At 34.7% G+C, this 19,998-nt stretch overlaps 1 protein-coding gene across 2 annotated transcripts in view; it reads left to right on the top strand.

The window, feature by feature from the left end:
• CNTN5 (contactin 5) overlaps positions 1 to 19,998 on the top strand; it is a 691,903-nt gene that overhangs the window by 662,653 nt on the left and 9,252 nt on the right. For both annotated transcript variants that reach the window (XM_035328324.1, XM_035328319.1), the window contains 3 exons: positions 1,377 to 1,447; positions 4,154 to 4,388; positions 15,163 to 15,272. In XM_035328324.1, coding sequence (XP_035184215.1) covers positions 1,377 to 1,447; positions 4,154 to 4,388; positions 15,163 to 15,272 — 416 coding nt within the window. The remainder of the gene's footprint in view (positions 1 to 1,376; positions 1,448 to 4,153; positions 4,389 to 15,162; positions 15,273 to 19,998) is intronic.

Below are 19,998 nucleotides of genomic sequence, written 5' to 3'. Positions count from 1 at the left end.
GAAGGAAGGAAGGAAGGAAGGAAGGAAGGAAGGAAGGAAGGAAGGAAAATGACAGGTACTGTTTGCCAGATGAATGCAGCTTTATTGGAGAGAGATTTTCACAGATTAGAAATTTCCCTTATTGCTCTGGTTAGAGCCACAAATAACAAAGAAAAAAATAATTTTGGAAATGTATGCATAACTAATTTCTCACTCTTACCACATTTTCAACAGTGGAAATCAGAATCAATTCATAAACTTCATGGGATTGCATTAGTTATGAGGAAAAAAAAAAAAACTAATAGAACTAAGCTTATGTTCTTTAAAAGGGAGATCAGAGTTCAAAGACTCTACATAGATTAATTCTGAAGTTTTATATGAACTCTCATGATCTAGTAACAACTGCACTTTCATTGAACTTAAGCTGTTAATGATCAACATGGGAAATAGACAGGACTGTGTACATTCATTTAAATGTATTTTTCTTTGTATAGTTCAAAGGCATACTGCTACTCAATAGATGAGTTCAATGGCATGCAATAAGGCCTTAACAGTTGAATGCCACACAGTACATTTCTACCAATGATCTATGTACTCCTGTAAGGAAGAAAATAAGAAGTTTATTAAATAGAGAATTCAAGTACTACATGCTCATAGTTAATAAACTCAAGGCACTAGTCATTTTTGGAGCTCCATTAGGTGTACTAAATAAGAGAAAAGACAGTATGCAATTCCAATGGTACAACTAAGATTTTTGAAGTCTTACAGATGATGATAACTTATAGGTGACCTCAGTTTTTAAAGACCTGAAGGTAGTACTGTTTCCAATATTTTACAAGAAATAATAAGGGCTGTTTAAGGATGGTAAAATTAAAATCTCTGAAAAATGATAATGCATACCAGAATATATTTAAAAGAATCAAAATATTCTAAATCATTAATGACCTGGGAAAATGTTGAAATTAATTCCTAAAATTTTACCTGAAGCCTGAAAAATATATGATTCCCTGGCATTTCATTTTTGAATTGTTTTTTGAAAAAGTACAATTGTTAATAAGATAATTAATGTTTTATCTCTCAGATGATATATACACTGAAACTTTTACTAAGCTGCAGAATAAATAATCTTTAAGTAACTAATAATGTTTAAGTAATTTTTATTTCAATATTAGTTTTCTTCTCAGCTTATGCTTTCTTTGAGTTACAGTCACTCGATTATGGAAATCTTTGAAATAAAACTTGAGAAAAATTCTTTACTACAGTGTGCTATGTTTGTTATTTCTGTTCTGATTTAATATGCTGCCTCATGTCTTAAGCAGCAGCTTATTACTATGGGGAAAACTTCAATAACTTGGGCATTCTGATTTTATTTTTATTTTTATCCATTTTGCTCACAGTTCCAAAGACACCTCCAGCTAATGTAAGTGGCAGAAGTGGAAGACGACATGAATTAGTAATAGCATGGGAGGTAAGGGACTTTTTTGATTAAAAGTCTTGTTTCCTGTTGACTTTGAGGGCAAAGTAAACAGCACTGTACTGGGGTTTTATCACAGCAAATATTGGAAAGATGTGAACACAAAATAGTATTCTTTAAATATGTTTTAAAGTTTCAAAGTGATGTGCATTTTCACGTAGCTTGAGGACACTATAATAAATCTACCCTCCTTAGTGGCAGCTCCAAACTTTTCTAATTCAACAGTCTTTTATTCAGTCTTTTATTCCAGATCTATCACTTAGGTTGTCTTGACTTTCTTGGATCTTAAGTGAATGCTACACAAATAAAATAATACCTCATTTCCTCTTCCAGAGAAAGCCATTATAATTATATTTAAATTTAAATTAAGAAATAATAAATTTAGAAATATTTCATTAAAATAAAATACTAAAGAACTAAAATAAACCTTTACTTTGAGAAGATATTTGTGATACAAGATGCAATATGTACGTATCACCAATGCAATGGGCAATTGGAGGATTGAGAGTTGTCTTCTTTGCTAAAAATAAATAACACAGTAGAGCAGAAGCTTTTTTGAGGAGTTTTCAAAACTTTTAGATTCATCATGAAGAGTTTCAGCCTCAATTAAATATACGTATATGTATGTGTATATATATATTTATATATATATATATATATATACACATCAAATAAATATAGGAAGTTTTAATGAAAGGAAGATTTAGCCTAGCCACCTTTAGGAGTGATTCATATGGTAAGACACACAAAGAATTCTGACTATCTTCTTAAAGTGACAAATCTGGGGACATGTGAAGTGGATGTCCTCTCTTGGTGCATATGTATTCCTCAACATCAGCTACCTGAGACTGCTTTGATTTCAGATTGCTTATAATTTTAGGACTATTAGCAGTAGTATCTCTCCAATTTTGAGAGAATTTACAGATTATAATTTTGATTATAGTTTTTCTAAATTCTCTGCAGAATTTGGAAAAACTATAATCTCAGGTGTCTAGAACTGTATCTGATGTAAACTAGCCTAATTCCAGTCCCTAATATGATGTATTAGTGTGTAGTACTCATATTAAGTGTGTGTATGGTGTTTCCTAAGAGTTGAGCACTACAGGATTGCGTCATATCTCCTCTCTCTGCCAAAGGTCAAAGTCTTCCAAAAGAAAATTGAGATGCATTCAGGGTATCCCATCCTGTAGTACAGATAGTTAAGAAATAGTAAATGTCATAACATTACTTTCAGTAAACTTTGATATTATATATATGTATAATTTGTATATAATGTATTTGTGACATTCTTTTATAGCTAAGGAATGCAAATTATCAATAAGGCAGAAGGTTTCAATTCTTCCTGAACATTTCTGATGAACTCACTGTTTCCATCAACACTTAGTGCTGTTCTTCCTAAATCTGATACTTCCAGAACACTATTATTTCACATACCTCGTAAACTGCATAGTCATTAATCTCATTAAGATAACAAGATGGCATTTCATCTGTGTGAATCATAAACCATGATTAGTGACTATCTACTGCCAAATCCAGAAATATTGCAGAGATCTAAGGCTCTTCCTTTAAAACTGAAACCACTAGATTAGATAGGCTGTCTTGTTTTTGCCTCCTCTACTTTAGGTTTTATTTATTTATTCATTTATTTATTTATTTATTTACATTTTCCCTATGATGAGCAGTCCACAGCTTCAGAAAGCTGGGGGGAAAATAGCCTCTGCAACTGAGGTGCCTGGTGATGAGACATTCACTTACAATATGGAGGGAAAAGGACTCTGTGTCCCCTGTGTCTCTGCTCTGATTCACATGTTCATTAGCTGCAAATTCAAGATGGGCACTTCAAGAGATGGAGTTTAGGCACCTTTTTTTTTTTTTTTTTTTTTTCCTCATTTCCCGCAGGCTTAATATGCTGACAGCTGTTAAACATAATCTAATGCCTAACCTAGTCCATTGACTTTATAAAAAAATATAGGCAGTAAATTAGCATGAAAAATTCCACTCCTTGAGCTGGACATTTAAGATTTAGCTTTTGCAGTGCTCAGCCTCTCAGTAGATAAATCCCTTTGCTGTCTGCCTGCTTATGGCAGATGTGTCCCAATTTAAGTGGCTAATTTCACAGATCCTCTGAGATGGGAAAAGTAAATGAGATTTTTTTTTCAAGACTTTCAATTTGAGAGTTAGAACAACTAAATTTATTACATCATATTCTAACTCTCAAATTGAACCCCAGAATTAAATCACTAGCACTCAACACCCCATTTGAATACAGAAATTAAACAGGCTGGCAACTTAAAAAACTTTAAAGTGCCATTGTAGTAATTCACATCATATTTTAGGAGTCCTTAACAGTATATTGCTCTATATTTTTAGAAAGGCCTGTTGAAGGGATTTTTCCATTAATATATAAATGGTTAAGACATTAACCAGAAAGTGAGAAGTATAGAAGAAACATCTTTCTGAGCCCAAAGAACTTATTCAGTCCTGGGACTATGACCTAACTAAGGCCATTAGGTGAAGAAACTCTCTTAAAAGGTTCCTTCTCAGAAGTAATTGTCCCTATAGGTTCTCAGGCATGATAAGTAAAATCCTATAATGCAACCGTAAGGTACCACCCTGACACAAGTTATAGTAATTCACTAGGTGATTGCTTTCTAAATTAGTAAAACTGCATCTGACCATTATCGGAACTTTATTTTTTAGCCAGTATCAGAGGAGTTTCAGAATGGAGAAGGATTTGGATATATTGTAGCCTTCAGACCCAATGGAACACGTGGTTGGAAGGAAAAAATGGTGACATCTTCAGATGCCTCAAAGTTCATTTATAGAGATGAAAGTGTGCCACCTCTGACTCCTTTTGAGGTGAAAGTTGGTGTTTACAATAACAAAGGAGATGGTCCCTTCAGCCCTATCGTTGTCATCTGCTCAGCTGAAGGAGGTCAGTTCAATGTACAGTAAAATTAAGTTTTATATTTTTATCTATATCAAGGTATTTTTATATTTATGTAATTTGATATGCTTTTCAAACCTATATTTCAAAATCTTGTGCAGAAGTGTTAACTATAATTCTTCAGGTTTTGCAGAGAAGGAGGTGAACCAGTTTCTTAGGGTTACCCAGAAAGCAAGTGAAAAAGTTTAGGAAGCCAAGTCAATCTTAACAAAAATAATAATAATAATAATAATAATAATAATAAAGTTTTAATGAAGCTTCATCGGTAATGTGAAGTCTGTGTTCTTAACTGTAAGCTGGGTTGCTCTAAAAAACTGAACAAACAAAGGCTCATATTTTCTAATGTTTCTGAGGTTCATTTTAACTTTTTGATGTGCTAATCAGACAACAGTTCAAAAACTAAGTATCTTCACTTAGGTATGTTCATTTCCTGGTTAATGGATACTGAAAGTGCATAGAATGCAATTTTGTTCTTATTTTTATTCATTTTTATCTACCGTTTCCTGTCTTTTTTGGTTCATTACTATAAAATGTTATGTCTTTATCTTAATGGCCAAGTATTCAATGAAAATTATATGAATAGTTCAGAAGAACAAATGGAAAGTATTTCTGGAAAACTGCTATGAGGTGAACTTCATATAACTCTCAAAAGTATTTTGTGAGAAAAGACTTACTTCTAAAATAAGATGTTCTGTACTGACAGAAGCCAACATATCTAAATTTCCATACAAATGAAACATAAGCAAATGTTGTCCACAGAAATATTCTGAGAAGCTCCATTGCTGGAAAAGGTATTTTCCACTCTTCTTTAGTAGTACTATCTTTAAGAATTATCCCATTGAATACTGTTAAGATAATAAAACCAGCAAGGAATCAGTGGAAACTGGTGGAATTTCTTATTATCACTACAAATCTGTAGAACACAGATAATGGTTTATCAAGGGAAGCTGGAAAACAGTAAACATTATTCCATAATAACCCATAATAAATGTGTAATTTTGAAGCTATAGTGTAGCAGAGATCATCAACTACTATTCTCTCACACTAATTATAGAGGTTGGAATTGCTTGTTTGCTAAAAGCATTTTCAGTAATTTATTTATGTTCCACTGTTTGGATCATCATTACCAAATGTTCATATTATTATAAAAACAATTATAATTTAAAATGTAAAAATTGCCCAAATCAACCAGAACATTTTTACATTTGACTTCCTTGTTCCTCAATGGAAAATGATGCTGTGAAACTAATGATAATGCTTTTATTATTTAACAATTTCATACTCTAATCAGAAAGTTCAATAAAAAAAAGATTTTTTAAAAAATAAAGGAGGCAAAACTTTATTGGATTTTTTTTTAAGCAAAATCTATCAGCAAAAATAGAACAGTGAATTGCACTAAATAGTCCTTTGCTTGTTTCTTGGACAAGATCAGAAATGGAATAATCAGTAATATCAATGAATGATCAATATTTCAAACATTTTTTTTAATTACAAACTTGCAAATGAACTTAACAGAATTGTTAAAATTAACTTTCTTCCTATGCTACTAGAGAATACATCTAGAAATCAACTGATCTTGTTACAATGCAACTGTTTACACGTACCTACTGATCATAGCTTTCCTAATTCAAACTCTGTGTGTGTCCATATATTAGTCTTTGCTTTGGAAGAACACTGTGGGCTACTTTCTTAGATTTATATTTGAGGAAAAAAAACATGGTATGCTATGACAATACAGTCCAAAATTAATATATAAAAAAAGCTTTTTTTTTTTTTTTTTTTTTCCTGGAATAACACTAGATGATACACTGAAAATGTGAAGAAACAGTGAGACAGTTTATGACAGTTAAGTTCCAGGCAATATGGAGAAAGAGGAATATAGATGTCTTAGACTGCTATGAAACATAAATAAATAAATAAACTGGTTTTGAAAGAGGCATTGACTTTCACAATCCAAAAGTTAAACAACTGCACATTTTCTCAAGGATTTGTAACGAAAAGGAGATATTAAATAAAGATTGACAGTACAATATATTATGATCCTAGGGCTGAGCCAGAAAACCATTCTCAATTCACTGCTCTGTAAACATACAGAATAAAAGTCTAGGACAAAATTATTAAAAGTTAAGGAAACTTTATATCATATATTAAAAGCTGCCCCCAGATGGATCTAGAGCAGTTTAGTGGCATAACAAATTTGTCTAAGGAAGTATTTTTGTCTGCATTCTGTTGTTTCTGCTCAACACACGATGGGAAAAAAAGAAAAGAAAAAAAAATGAAAAAAAAAAGCACAAGCATTTGCACAGGGCAGGTTTTGGACAAGAAAGAAATTTAATTAATACAAATGCATGCATATATCTTTTCTGTATGACTGTGAGTGTATATTCCTTATATTGTATATCTACCTGCATATTATCACCTACTGCATATTGTCAGAGCCCATTTGTGTCTATGTAAGCAGCTTTGTGGATGGTATCAAGTAAGATGTTCCCCTGTGTATGCACAACTGACTGACCAGACAGTTTCTGTAATGGAGGTTAAAAGCTTAAAAAAACATCCACCAGTGAATAAAGAAACACAGCAAACAAGAGCAAAACACAGAGAGTTTTTTCATTAGTACTTGGAGGGGTTAATCACTTTAATTCAGATACTTTGGAGACCATATGATACCAATGGTTACATCATAGCAATGAGAATGATAAGTCAAAGTTGAAGGCAGAAAACTTTGGCTAGTTATAGATGCTTTAAAACCTTTCTTCCCCTTCATTCACTTTTTGACCTTATAGGAAACATCACCTCATGGAGAGACTATCCAGGAGCTAAAGATGTAGATGAATGTAATGCAGGTGCAGAAAACAGAAGGGAGAAGCAGAGGAAAAAAACCAACCAACCAACAACAACAACAACAACAACAAATAGAGTCTGCTGAAGGAGGTCACACAAAATTTCCTGGGTTTTAGCAGGAAGGGAAAATAAATAAATAAAAATAAAATAAAATATGACCCTCTGAAAATGATAGTTTAATATATATATATAAAAAAAAAAAAAAAAAAAAAAAGAAAAAAGAAAAATTTGAAGCAGTGATTCTCTCCTGGAGACCTTAGAAACGAAAGCAAGAAAACAATCAAGAAGAGAAGGAAAAGATAGGTCAGATGTTTTAGTGAAGAACAAGAGGTGACATGAGAGCCAGGGACCAGTTCTGAAGGGGAATGAGGATGACAGACAGAGGATGCAGAAAAAAAAATAATAAAAAAAAGCACAATTATCTGCAATAAGAGGGCAGAACAGAAGGACAGAGTAGACACATTCAAACACCAAGGAAAGACAAAGCTGAGCCTTCATTAAGTGAACACTTGATAACAGAAAGAGGCATGCAACACAATAAGTTAGGCTGCTTTTCAGAAGAAAGGTTGCAATATACAGGCCTGATGCTGCAGGGAGAAACCCTCTGACTGTACTTTCTGCCAGGAAAATAATAGCACTAGATTTGTGCTAAAACATACTGAAACAAAGTACTGAACTTCAGTGCAGGCACAGACAATTTGGATCCACAGAGGATAAAAATAGTAATGGCAAAAGATATTAAACAATGAACAAAAGTGACATTATACACTGGTTGTCCTACCATTTAAACATTCTTTGGAGATTTTTATTGTTTAATACTTAAATAATGAAGGGCTACTCTGGCCAAGACTGCTAAGACAAGCTTTCAGTATTAGGGGAAGGACATGCAATCTCTATGCGTGGTTTTAATTAACTCAAAGAGGAAAACTGGGAAAATCATAACTATAGCAACATAGAAAGATATACAAACGTGTGAAAGTGCAATTGCAAGAAAACAGAAAAGGCCTTTGTCTAGACTGATGATAAGGTAGGATTAATTTAGCAAGTGTGCCTAGACAAAGTATGATCTGCATTGGAAAGACAAAATAAAGGTAAAATAGTCATAGCATGATTATGATGCGGTGACATATTGAGAAATACAAAACAGTCTTTTGGTAAAGCATTCCAAAAAGCATTCTTTGAGTTCCACATAAAGTGATTCTGTAATTTCTGAAAAGGGCAATTAGTGATTCTGTAATTTCTGAAAAGGGCAATTAAATATACTGGAAGTTGAACTAAAGGTTGCTGATGGCCATGATAAATTCAGATTCTGAGAAAGACCTTACTAATTTTAGATAAATATTACAGGACAGTGTTATTTATGAGAGAATTTAGCAGCTCATAGTTTGGATAGTAAATAACTCTAATGACCTTTTTCTGGCCGTGATAATTAGCAGATTATTTATCCAGTACTGACTGAACCAAGAAGAAATAATGCTACTATAGTCTTGTTTTGGTGAATAATTACAACATTATAGGAAAAAAAAAAAAAAAAAAAAAAAAAAGATCTTAACATATAACAATGGAACTAGTTATCATTAAATAGCAAGAACCTATTAAAGAAGATGTAAACAACATTTGAGACTAGAAATTAAAGAATGTCGAAATGTCTCCAAGTCAGAGGTGTAAAATCTACCAGAAATTTATAAAGGAAAAAATTGTTCATTTCTAGGGCACTACAGTACACCTGAGCATTTACAGAATATTCAGAATAAGTAAAGACCATACAAAATGCCTGGAAATAATGCAATTCCACATAGTGGTGGACTTGGTAGTGTTAGTTGATGGACTTGATGATCTTAATGATCTTTTCCAAATTGAATGATTCTGTAATTAAATTAAAGTAATGAAAAGGATAAGAATGGCATGTGTAGAACCAAAAAGTAAGGTGAGAAAATATTAAAAAAAAATAATAAAGTATATAAAGCAGGAAAAAAATGTGAGGTAAATATCATAGATATTTAAGATAATCAAGGAATGGACAAAAATATTTAAGTACTGTAACATCAGTTTTGCATAAAGATGATATAGGCAGGATAGCTAACAAGAATGTAGAAGTCTGTAAATTGTTACTTCTGTAATGAAAAATTTTGGTATTGCCAATTGCTCAGAAATTCAAATTTCCAATTCAAACAATGCAGATTTTACCATTGAACAATGCCAGTAATTAAATATATGTTTTTTCTATTAATGACTGCCATTGATGGTGAAAGTTAGCCCCTTTAATATGCGCACGGCTTTGGGGTAAGACTTTTTCTATCCCAAACACACAATGAAAAGATGGCAAAAATATTTTTTTATCAAGAAAAAATATTTCTACATAAATGAAAAAAAAAAAATGTGCCTTTATCAGCAGTGGTGGAGTCACTATCCCTGGGAGTGTTCAAGGAAAGGTTGGACATGGTGCTTAGGGACATGGTTTAGTGGGAAACAATTAGAAACTAGAGAGCTTCTTTTGCTTGTCCAAGTAAAAAAGACTGAGTTGGGATGCTGTCTTGAATTTGAGGAAAAATATTAGGCATAGTGAAGAGCTTTTAAACATAAAGGACAATAATGGTACATCCTTTTAAGCAACCTAAACATGCCAGACATTTGTTATGCTTGAAGTGAACTGACCATATAGGGTTCACAACATACTTGAACACTGCCACCCCCAGCACAACACACATGTATTTAAATACCTCCCAGGAACCATACCTAGGTGGGCATACTTTCTAGATGTTGCTATTGGCCAGAATCAATACTTCATCACTGAGCATGCAAACAACTTACCACTAAAAAAAATAAAAATAAAAATAAAAAAATGTATGTCCATGCTCAAGCTGGTGCCTTTCTCTGTCTCTGGTTAGCTTAAGAGTATACATGTAGCCTATCAGCACAGGAATAAATAGGAATTAGAAAACATGTAGTAAATAAATTTGTGAAAATATACAAGGAATAGAAATAGGTTTCTGGGAGAAAAAGGGAACACAACTGGTTTCAGGATGAGTTAGGTCTTTTATAAAGGTATTTCTAACATAGTTGCCACATAGGGAGATACATAATTCATTCAATTAGTTTCAGTACTTTTCTCCTTCAGAAATTATCTTCATAAAAATTAATGTTTTATAATTTTGATAATCAGTGAATATTAATAAAAACCTCTAGATATGAAAAAGAGAGCCCTGAGCAGTACCAGATAAAACCTCAAGATTCTGAGTCTTGCTGTGCTTGTTTAAAACCTCCTGAAGGACCCCAGTTGCACTTCTGTAATACATACAAGATGCAATGATACTGCACAAAGTTTTGTTCTTGCTTTGTATGGATTTGCATTAATTCACTAAGCCAACAGAGAACCAAACTTTTCCATTATCTGAAAGACAAATGGCCATATAACAGTTTTGTTCCTTCATAACTTGAATGAGTTTTGCATCAGGCCAGATAGTGGTTGATATGACATTGAACAAGACATTGTAGACTGAAGTATTGTTCTTGTTAGGTCCATCTCCCCTTGCTATTCATCCTAATCCCTTATTTAAATACATAAATAAATTACCATTTCATTTTCATTTAGAAGAAAGAATATGTAATTACACTCTTTTAAATACTCCGCTTCTCTGATTAAAGTGTTACACTCATGAACTGAAGTCCTGTAGATCATTTCACAGCTAAAGCTGAGCTCCTTGGAGTTTAGGTGAACCTGAAAATTAATAAATTGTCATATTAGTTGTAAACTACAGTGGATTATTTCCTACTTCTGCCAGCTGATCCACATGGATTAGATCGTCTAAAAATTCAGCTAGAGCTGTCTTTACTGATTTTTTAAAGAATGAAGTCACAACCCTGATATGTAAGAGTTTATTAAGCATTCCTTTGATCAATGCCACTAGCTCCCTGATGTACAAGTCATGCTATAGGCATATCCCCTCTTTATGGGCTGTGGGCATTTTACTGCATGACAAAGCCAGGCTATTCCATGGAGAAAGGAAAGCCACAAAGGAATGGGCTTCAGAAGCTTTGCCTGAAAAGTAAGGATACTTCTACACTAGTAAACAAAGGAGGGCCTGGGCAGAGCTCACTACTGCAGGCCTGATCACTGCTTCATTGCTAGCTCATTTCCTGGCCCTTGTGGTTTGTTCCTCCTTTAAAGTCTTCTGCAAAGACATTGGTCAGAGAGAAGTTGGACACAGAAAGGACGTGAGAAAAAGTGAGAAGTCCAGGGGTCTGTCCATGGAATGATTGGTTCAGTTCATTTTTGGTGTTTTGGAAATCAGCTTTTTAAACTCAAGTATCTTGGCTTGTGTTTCCTCTTCTGATGACATCTTTTTTCCCTTTGTAGCACAAGATGCGGGATGCAGTGTTACCCTGCAGGCAACCATGCCATCACAGATCTGGTGGAGTCCCCCAGACATGGACAAACATCCATCAGTCTGAGGGGTGGAGCTGAGTGTAACATCTCTTAGCTTTTCTCAGGAATGAAAACTGGAGATGCCTTCATTTGGAAGATCCTGTGGCTGTTTCCAGCAAGATAGCAAATAATTCCACTTTCTTTACCTACAGGATAACACAAGAGGGCCTCCTCCTAGTCATTTTCCTTTTGATTGATCTCTTTTGTGGTGTTTTGTTGTTGTTGTTTTGTTTTGTTTTGTTTTTCCACAGAAGGGAATCAACTCAGTCACAGCTCTTTGGAAGACCTAAAACCTTAACTATGTGGAACTGCCTAGGCTTATAATGCAATTACCCAGGCCGACGCTCATAACTTAAAATGCGAGCTCAGATTCTGAATTTAGGGAAGTGTGTAAAAATCTTTCTTGGAGTCAAAATGAGAAGCAAATATGTATTCTGTGATTAGACAAGGAGTCTGACTGAGGCTTCATTCCATAAAAGGATTAAAACAGAATTAAATGTAATTACATTTAATAAAGATTTCCATGGACTTGTTTAAGTTAGATCACATGAAAATCTTTAAGGATGAATATTTCAGAAAAAAAAATAGACCAGTTTTTGGTGGGAAACAGAGAAAACACAAGGAGAGCTGGTAACTAATTCTTCTTTCTCCTATCTATCAGTATCAAAATTTAAGGTTCCCTATTTGAATGTCAGATCATTGCCAACAGTGTAATTCTTTGCTCTGCTTTATTATGGTCATCCCAAAGTCCTGCAGATTGAACATGTTTCCTTACAGTGTGACTATAACACATCGAAAGACAACGTTTCATGGATACTGCACACAGCCTTTTGAGAAGTTACCACACTCCATCTTTAATTTGACTAGGAAGTATTACAGGGACCATTAAAGATGTTTGCCCTTTTTTTGTTTTGTTTGGTTTGGTTTTCTGATCAACAAAATGTCAGGAAGATACCAATAGATTTACCAATAGATTTAGCATGATGACAAAGTATTAAGAACAAAATATGATTACTAAAACGTCAGTGACCATTATGGAAGAACCTAATGAACCTTTCAAACTTACCATTAGTTTTAGGCACATAAAGCATGACATTGGACTGAACCACAGAATGTATCATATCACCAGAAATTATATGGTCCTCATCCTATCTGAATCCATAAAAAATGTTATTTCATCTCCATAAACTTTCAGACAGTCATAATATAACTTATTCATAAATGTAAGAATATAGTGAATATTTTCTGTATCTGTAAGAAATACATTTTCTTCACATTAAATACAAACAAACAAACAAACAAACAAAAACTATTTCTACTCCATTTGTTGAAAACAATTTCAAAAAATATCAGGAAATGCTCTGTGTTTCTATTCTACACAATACATAAACTACCCCTAGTGAATGCTATGAAGAGGAGATGGTTTCTACATTTATAGAAAGTGTAAAAGCTGCCAACCAACATTTTGTGTACATCACAAATTATTTATCCCACTGCAATCTTTTCTGACAACAAGGTAATTGCTTCAATAATACAAAAACTAGAAAATAGCTTTTGCCACACAAATCTTAGTAGTACATAAAATAGAATCCAGGGCGTAACTATGGAACAGAAAATCATATTATGAGGAATATATTTCTTCATAGCACAATACTTTCAGTATTGAATTCGGAGGATCATTTCACTTATTCTTTTTTGTTGTTGTTGTTTGTTATTACTATTATTCTTTTCTTACCTGGAAAGTTCCATGTAAATTAGTAATTCTCATTGTTGGAGAATACCATTTGGCACCACAGCAGAAATGCTTCTTTTCTCTAAATGTAAATAAAGAAGGAGATGAAAAAGAGCTGCAAACATTAAAAAGCTGACATCAAAAAAGATGAAAATCTGTACAAGCCATGTCAGAGAAAAGGTATAGGGCAGCAATGGCAGAACAATCCCTGCAATATGATCATAGAAAGGAGGGTAGCTAATGAGTCAAGGCTGATATTAAACGTCTTAGTAAAGCAGTTTGATCACTGGAAAAATGTGTAATTTTAACTTAGGCTGTTCCATAAGGAAATTCCTTCTCTGTAACACAAGCCCCCAAAACACATTTTTAGAAAGTTCTTTTATGTGCCTCCCCATAACATAAAAGCCAGGACCTCTGCCTGCCCTTCAAGTGTAGATTAACGCATTAGAAATGTAACAAGGAACATTAGACCAAGGAATAAATTGCAGGTTCTGCTACTGCAGGGGAAAGTGAATCCATCTTTTTGCTGAGCAAGTAAGCTACACCAGAATGGTGGATAAATGAAATTACTGTGTGCTTTGCTGTCTGTGTTCAAGCTTTGTCTCTACATCTTATCTTAAGCAAATTTTCAGTAATATTTAGGTAATAAAGTGGAGGATTCAAAATATTTCCTTAACTCAGGTCTTGGTTTGATATGTGACATTTTTTGGACCCTCCATTCCCAGTGCACTACGTGGGGATATAAATTTCTGCTATGGTTCAATGACCTACCTTGGCATATCCTCTCTATATTTACCCCAAAAACTTTCAAATCATTGAAGGAAGTTGGACCTCTATAAAGTGTTCACTGGTATCAAAATAGAAAGTAAAACATGCCATCATGCCTATGGCACAACACTACTGGGCAGCCCTAACCCTCTGATGTGCACCCTGGCCATTCCCCAGCTGCATCCAAGGACACTCACCTCAGTGGGAGGGCAGCCCTGGGCTATAGGTCCTCCGGTCTGGTCTCCATCAGGAGACTTGGACTGCAGAGTGTCCTATGAGTAGAATGGAGATACAAACACAGTCATAGGACCAACAGTAACAATACAGGTAATGAGAGGTACATATCTAGGTCTTAATGACTCCTTTAGAAAGGCATGCATCTTAGGTCTAAATTGTAATTGCTTCACAGCTGAGAATAAGGCCCCCAAAAATGGTGCTTGTGACTTCAAGGACATGATAACACAGAGTTTAAAGATCTTTTACTTAACATTTCACTGCAGCTCTGGGTATTGCTTCTTTCTTGATATAGCCCCAGAGCAGGATTGACTGAGCACCCTAGTTAGGTATCATTCATTCTGAGCTGACAAAAAGACACTAAAAAGCCAGGAAGAGAATGAACGCTCCATTTACTTCTGAAGTTAAGATGATCAAGAGGTATGAAAGGTGTATGTGGGGTGGGGGGAAGGAGGGAGACGGAGGGAGAGTCATTTACTAATATAAAAGATTTTCAAAAAAATCATAAGAGATTCTGTCACAGTTTTCTGTGCCTGTCATCAGCGATAAGATATTGATGTAGCATGACACAAATAAAGAAGTACAACAATAATAATCTTTTCATCTTTTTCAGTTTTTCATGTTCCCTATAAGTGTCATACCTTCTTGTGAGTATTAAGGTAGAATAAAGGAAGTAAATGACAGTTTCAGATGGAGTGTTTTTGATAAATACAAGTTGTTACAGTGGAGGTTTATTGTTTCAATTTTTCTTAATACAGAACCCACTGCTGCTCCTATTGATGTCAAAGCTACGAGTTTGTCTGTATCAGAGATTCTTGTTGCGTGGAAACATATTAAAGAAAGTCTAGGAAGACCACAGGGATTTGAGGTATGAACACAGAATATCATAATGAGAAGTCTTGTTGCTTTTGCTAGCGTTGCATTCTGTTAAAATGTGGAGTAGTGAAACTTCAATAGAAATTATACTCATTTTAGCATACATATGACTAGCTGTAGAACAACGGTCAGGGCTGTAGCACTGGCACATCTTTTATTTATTAGTGCTTGAAGACTGTTCAACACCACTTCTTATACCATCTTTTTGACACTTCAAAAAGAATTGAAAGAACTGCAAGTGACCCAGCATGCCTCTTTCACTGGGGAAGATTAGGTATTGACTGTTTCCAGCTCGAAGTGACCAGTTCAAACTTGTTACTTACTGAGAGCAACCAACATGCAGAAAAGAATCAGCCTCTTCCATCCACGTGCTCTCATCCAGCAGTGGTTGGGGGACATCTGCTGGGCAGACCATAAAAGGTCAGATGTCAGGATGGGAAGCAGTAGCAGCATTGTCCACAGACAAAGCTCTGCTTAGAGACAGCCCTTCGTGAGCAGGGACATGGACAAGAAGGCAATAGACCTTCTTGCACTTTTGGATCCAGTCCTAGCATCAAATCCAGTTTAAGATCCAAACTTCCAAGAACTAAACGTATCTTTTGGAGACACCATGACCCATCCTGACCTTGTGGTTCAGGCTGTGCTGGTGCTAAAGATATAACTCAGCTAGACTCAGTTCACCGATTTGGCATTGCAGGTTATTTGACCTGCTTCAGTCCTTTGGAGAGCACTGGCTCTTTCCTGCCTGTCTGCAGTAACAAAAAAAAAAAAAAAAAGAGGGAAAACAAGTAGATCTGAGGCAGATAGCAATGCTACAAATATCTGAAGACAAGATGAACTCAGAAAATAAGTTATAGGATAGAAATCAGCATAAGTAATATCAATGATTAATATTAGTAATATCAAAGAATATGCATCTTGAATATTTTCTAGTATAAGTTGCCAGTATTTCATATAGCACCCTAAATTCAGTATTTTTTTAAAACTTGAAAAAAATGATACTTACCCCCAGAAAGACCTTAAAAATTATTATCAAGGAAAACTATAAGAGCTATAATTTTTACACCCTTCATGTGCTCTTGGTACTAATGTTTGGTAAAAGTGAGATAGATCCATTCATAGACAGATTCATCTCTGACTTATGTTCATATGTAAATGATGTTCCCAGTTCAAAGTTTCTGTAGAAAAATAACTCAAGGCCTATATTTGTACTTTCAGCCTGCATAAAGGGTGTTTGAAACTGAAAAATAAAATAAAAATAAAATAAAAAGATAGCTTCTGAGACTATTATGCCTTAACATGGCCCTCACTTCAGCAGATTAGCTAAGTACCTGCTTAATTTGACATCCTTGGTCCAGCTCAGGCATGAATTGAAATTCAAGCAATTCAAATAGAAGATTTTTAAATGAGGCATGCCCTTGGGTTTTCTTTAGTAATAAGGGCTTAAATCTTGAACCTTCTTCAATGACTCTTTGAGTCCTCTTCCTGTAAGCCATGATCCAAATGCTTAGATCATCCCAGGACTATTATACTCAGTTCTCAGAAAACTTCTTTGGTGCAGTGTTACAGTGCCACCCTCATCCACCAGATAACCACAGAGACTCCTGGCAGCAAAGCCCATGCTCACCCATACCCTTGTCCACAGTCTGCTCTCTGCACTTGTTTAAACAGGCCTCTGAGCTATGTTTGTGTCCTGTGACCTACTAGCACAGAGTGTCTCCTCAGCAGCATGTCCAGGCAAGTGCTGGGGTCTGGCAGCCATCACCTATGGCCTTTGGGAGGAAAAACAGGTGCTCCACCAGAGCCACCACACTCTCCAGTACATCCAATACAGCCTTTGACTGGACGGCCGTGTCCAGGACAGTACATTTACCCCATGCTTTAGACACAGTTTTTTTTTTTTTTTTTTTTTTTTTTTTTTTTTTTTTTTTTTTTCCTACCTGATTCGCTGTAGCTTCTTGGTACTCCTTAGCTACTCCTGTATTGCTCCCCAGTGCAGGCTGTGACCACGGAACCCACTCAGTCATCTGGGTCTCTCACTTGTCTGTCTCTTTCCCATACACATCTCCATCCAGAACTCTGCAAACTCTCTGTCAGTTCTCTCTCATTGTACTTTAGCCTGACTGTTCTCTCATGTTAAACATATTTTTACCCCTTTACACATGGCTTGCTTCAAGTAGCAAAACTGATACCTAACCATTTACCTTTAGGAGTGTTATATAAAAAAAGAGAACAAAATGTTATCCAATAGAGATGATATTCACCTTGGAAGTGTTGTCCCTCTCCACACTGAAGTGTTCCACTTGCTACTAACCTCAGTCTTCAATTTCCAGGCCAGTCTTTTATCCTCTGAAATAACTTACTCATTGTACTGTCTTTTTCTCTTAAAAAAAAGATTGCTTTTTTGTTACTCCCTCTCACACATCTTGATGTCTTTTAAATTGCACCTAAAATTTTCACTCTTAGTCTCATCCCATCGATCACATCAATTCTCAAAATGTTCTATTAGTTTTGTCTTAGATAATTTTAAAATAAAAACATAGATTTTCTTTTTCAAGTGAAAATGATTTCTCTAGAAATTTATTCTTTCATAACTTAAATGTATTTTTTTTTTTTACCTATGTGCCACAAAGCAGTTCTCTTAGCTTTACAGATGCATCCTAATGTTAGATGGCTGTGAGAAACAGTGGACTCTTCATACCAGAAGTGGTCTTCCTGTCCTGGAAAGCACTTAGACCTGCAGACCACAGCATACTCTGATGCCAATTGTAGCACTTAATTGCTGCTTCTCTCATGGACTTCTTAGAAATTAATTTGGAAATTATTATTGATATAGAAGTCATTAACATTGAATTTTATTAATAATTTGGCTCCTACACCAATTTTAGGATTCTAGCATGAAGATTACAGAGTAAATATTTCAAGGAAAGTATCTGCAGTTGACAGAACACAAAAATTAAACTAAAAATATGTTGCTGCTCCTTTCTACTGATCTCCATGAGGGAATTAGAGTCTTCTTCTGAGCTGTTGCTTTTATTTGCAGGATTTTTTTTTTAACTTTTCCCTCTTTGTTCATTTAGCCAGAATTTCTTTGCTCACTTTCTGACAGAGGAATATTTAAGGGAGTTGTGTTTGCTCTTTTTTGTCCTCATTCCCAGAAAGAAAAAAAAAAAAAAAAAAAAAAAAGATCTGAGCAACCCTTACTCAATAAACAGAAGAATAAATGTTACTCCCCTGCATGATCCAGTAGGACAGAACACAACACAAGGATAATATTGCTTGAGTGTTCAGTTTTGTTTTGGGGAAGGATATCCTCAAAAAGGATATGATAACTGAAAGGATCAGTAAATCAGTACATTAGACTATCCACTTAGGAATTCTAAGTCCACACTATAAGTCTAATTTTGCTAACATACTCACAGCAACTCTTTAAACTATTCCCTCAGTGCAAAACTCAGCCTGTACCGTGGGACACTGGGATCCTGTACAGTGGTACCCTGTACAGTGGGACACTGTAGCTAAACCCTCATATATATATATATATGTATGTATGTATATGTATATATGTATACGTATATATACATATACATATATATATATGTATATGTATGGTCAATTTTTTCCTTTCCATTATGATTCACTTTATTCAGCTTCTATAAATGCTAATTTAATTTAAAAGCTGATTTTGAAATTTTTATCATATGTAGTAGAGTGCAGAACACAGCCTATAGTGCTCCATTAATCCATAAATAGCAAATAATGAATGTACAAAAATCTAAAAAAAAAAAAAAAAAAAAAAAAAAAAGGATGAATGATTCTCTTTTCTTAACAATTATCTTCCAATGTAGAATTGTTGTGGATCACAAGTAAAATGTTCAATTCAAATGTTGTTGAGCCTTATGCAAAATAATCTGACTCGCCATTCTATTTTCTTGTTTCAATTTGTATTCTGCCTGCGGTCACCACAGCTGTGACAACCACCTACCCGCTCATTAAATCTCCTGGCCTTTTAGCAACAGTACTATGGAAGGGGGGGGGAGTGTTTCCAAGCATTTGAATGCTTGGGGTCTAATCAACAAAAGTGACAGAATATTTACTCCATACAGACAAGTTCACAGTGACCCAGTTTCACTCCAGCCCTGTTCGCACTTTGTACTAAGGAGTAATGAAAGGCAAAGTAACTTGTCCAATTGCACATTGTCATCCCTGAAAGACAGTGTTAACTGTTATGTCACATGAGTTTTATGCAAGGTTTGCTGTACTCATTTGCATCTTCCAAAGCACATATTATTCCTGACTTTGGTACAGATTTGTCAGTTGTCCGCCCGACCTTACTAAATATGTGTCAGCTACACTCTGATAAAGTAGAAGTAGCTTGAAAACTTTGTGAGAATGGTAGAAAAATATAGCGTGTGGTTAATACTTATTGTTTAGAATCCATAACCTGAAGGTTATAAAATCTGTTTCCGCCTTAGGCAATATTTTCTTTGTCACTCACTGTGGGTAGAGAAAGAAAATGGAAAGAATTACTAGCTGTAAGAACAGATATTTTTTATTTTCTTCATTCTTTTCCAGCTAATACTTAAGTACAGATCACAAAGCTCACAACTTTGCCTTTGGAATTCCCCTGAGAGGTAGGAGCTTGACTAATCAACAGATTAACTTGAAACCAAAATTTGAAAAGAAAAGAAAAGAAAAGAAAAGAAAAGAAAAGAAAA

Source organism: Oxyura jamaicensis, chromosome 1 (assembly GCF_011077185.1).
Source record: "Oxyura jamaicensis isolate SHBP4307 breed ruddy duck chromosome 1, BPBGC_Ojam_1.0, whole genome shotgun sequence".
Classification (NCBI taxonomy): Eukaryota; Metazoa; Chordata; class Aves; order Anseriformes; family Anatidae; genus Oxyura; species Oxyura jamaicensis.
This window is presented reverse-complemented; position numbering and strand designations above follow the sequence as displayed.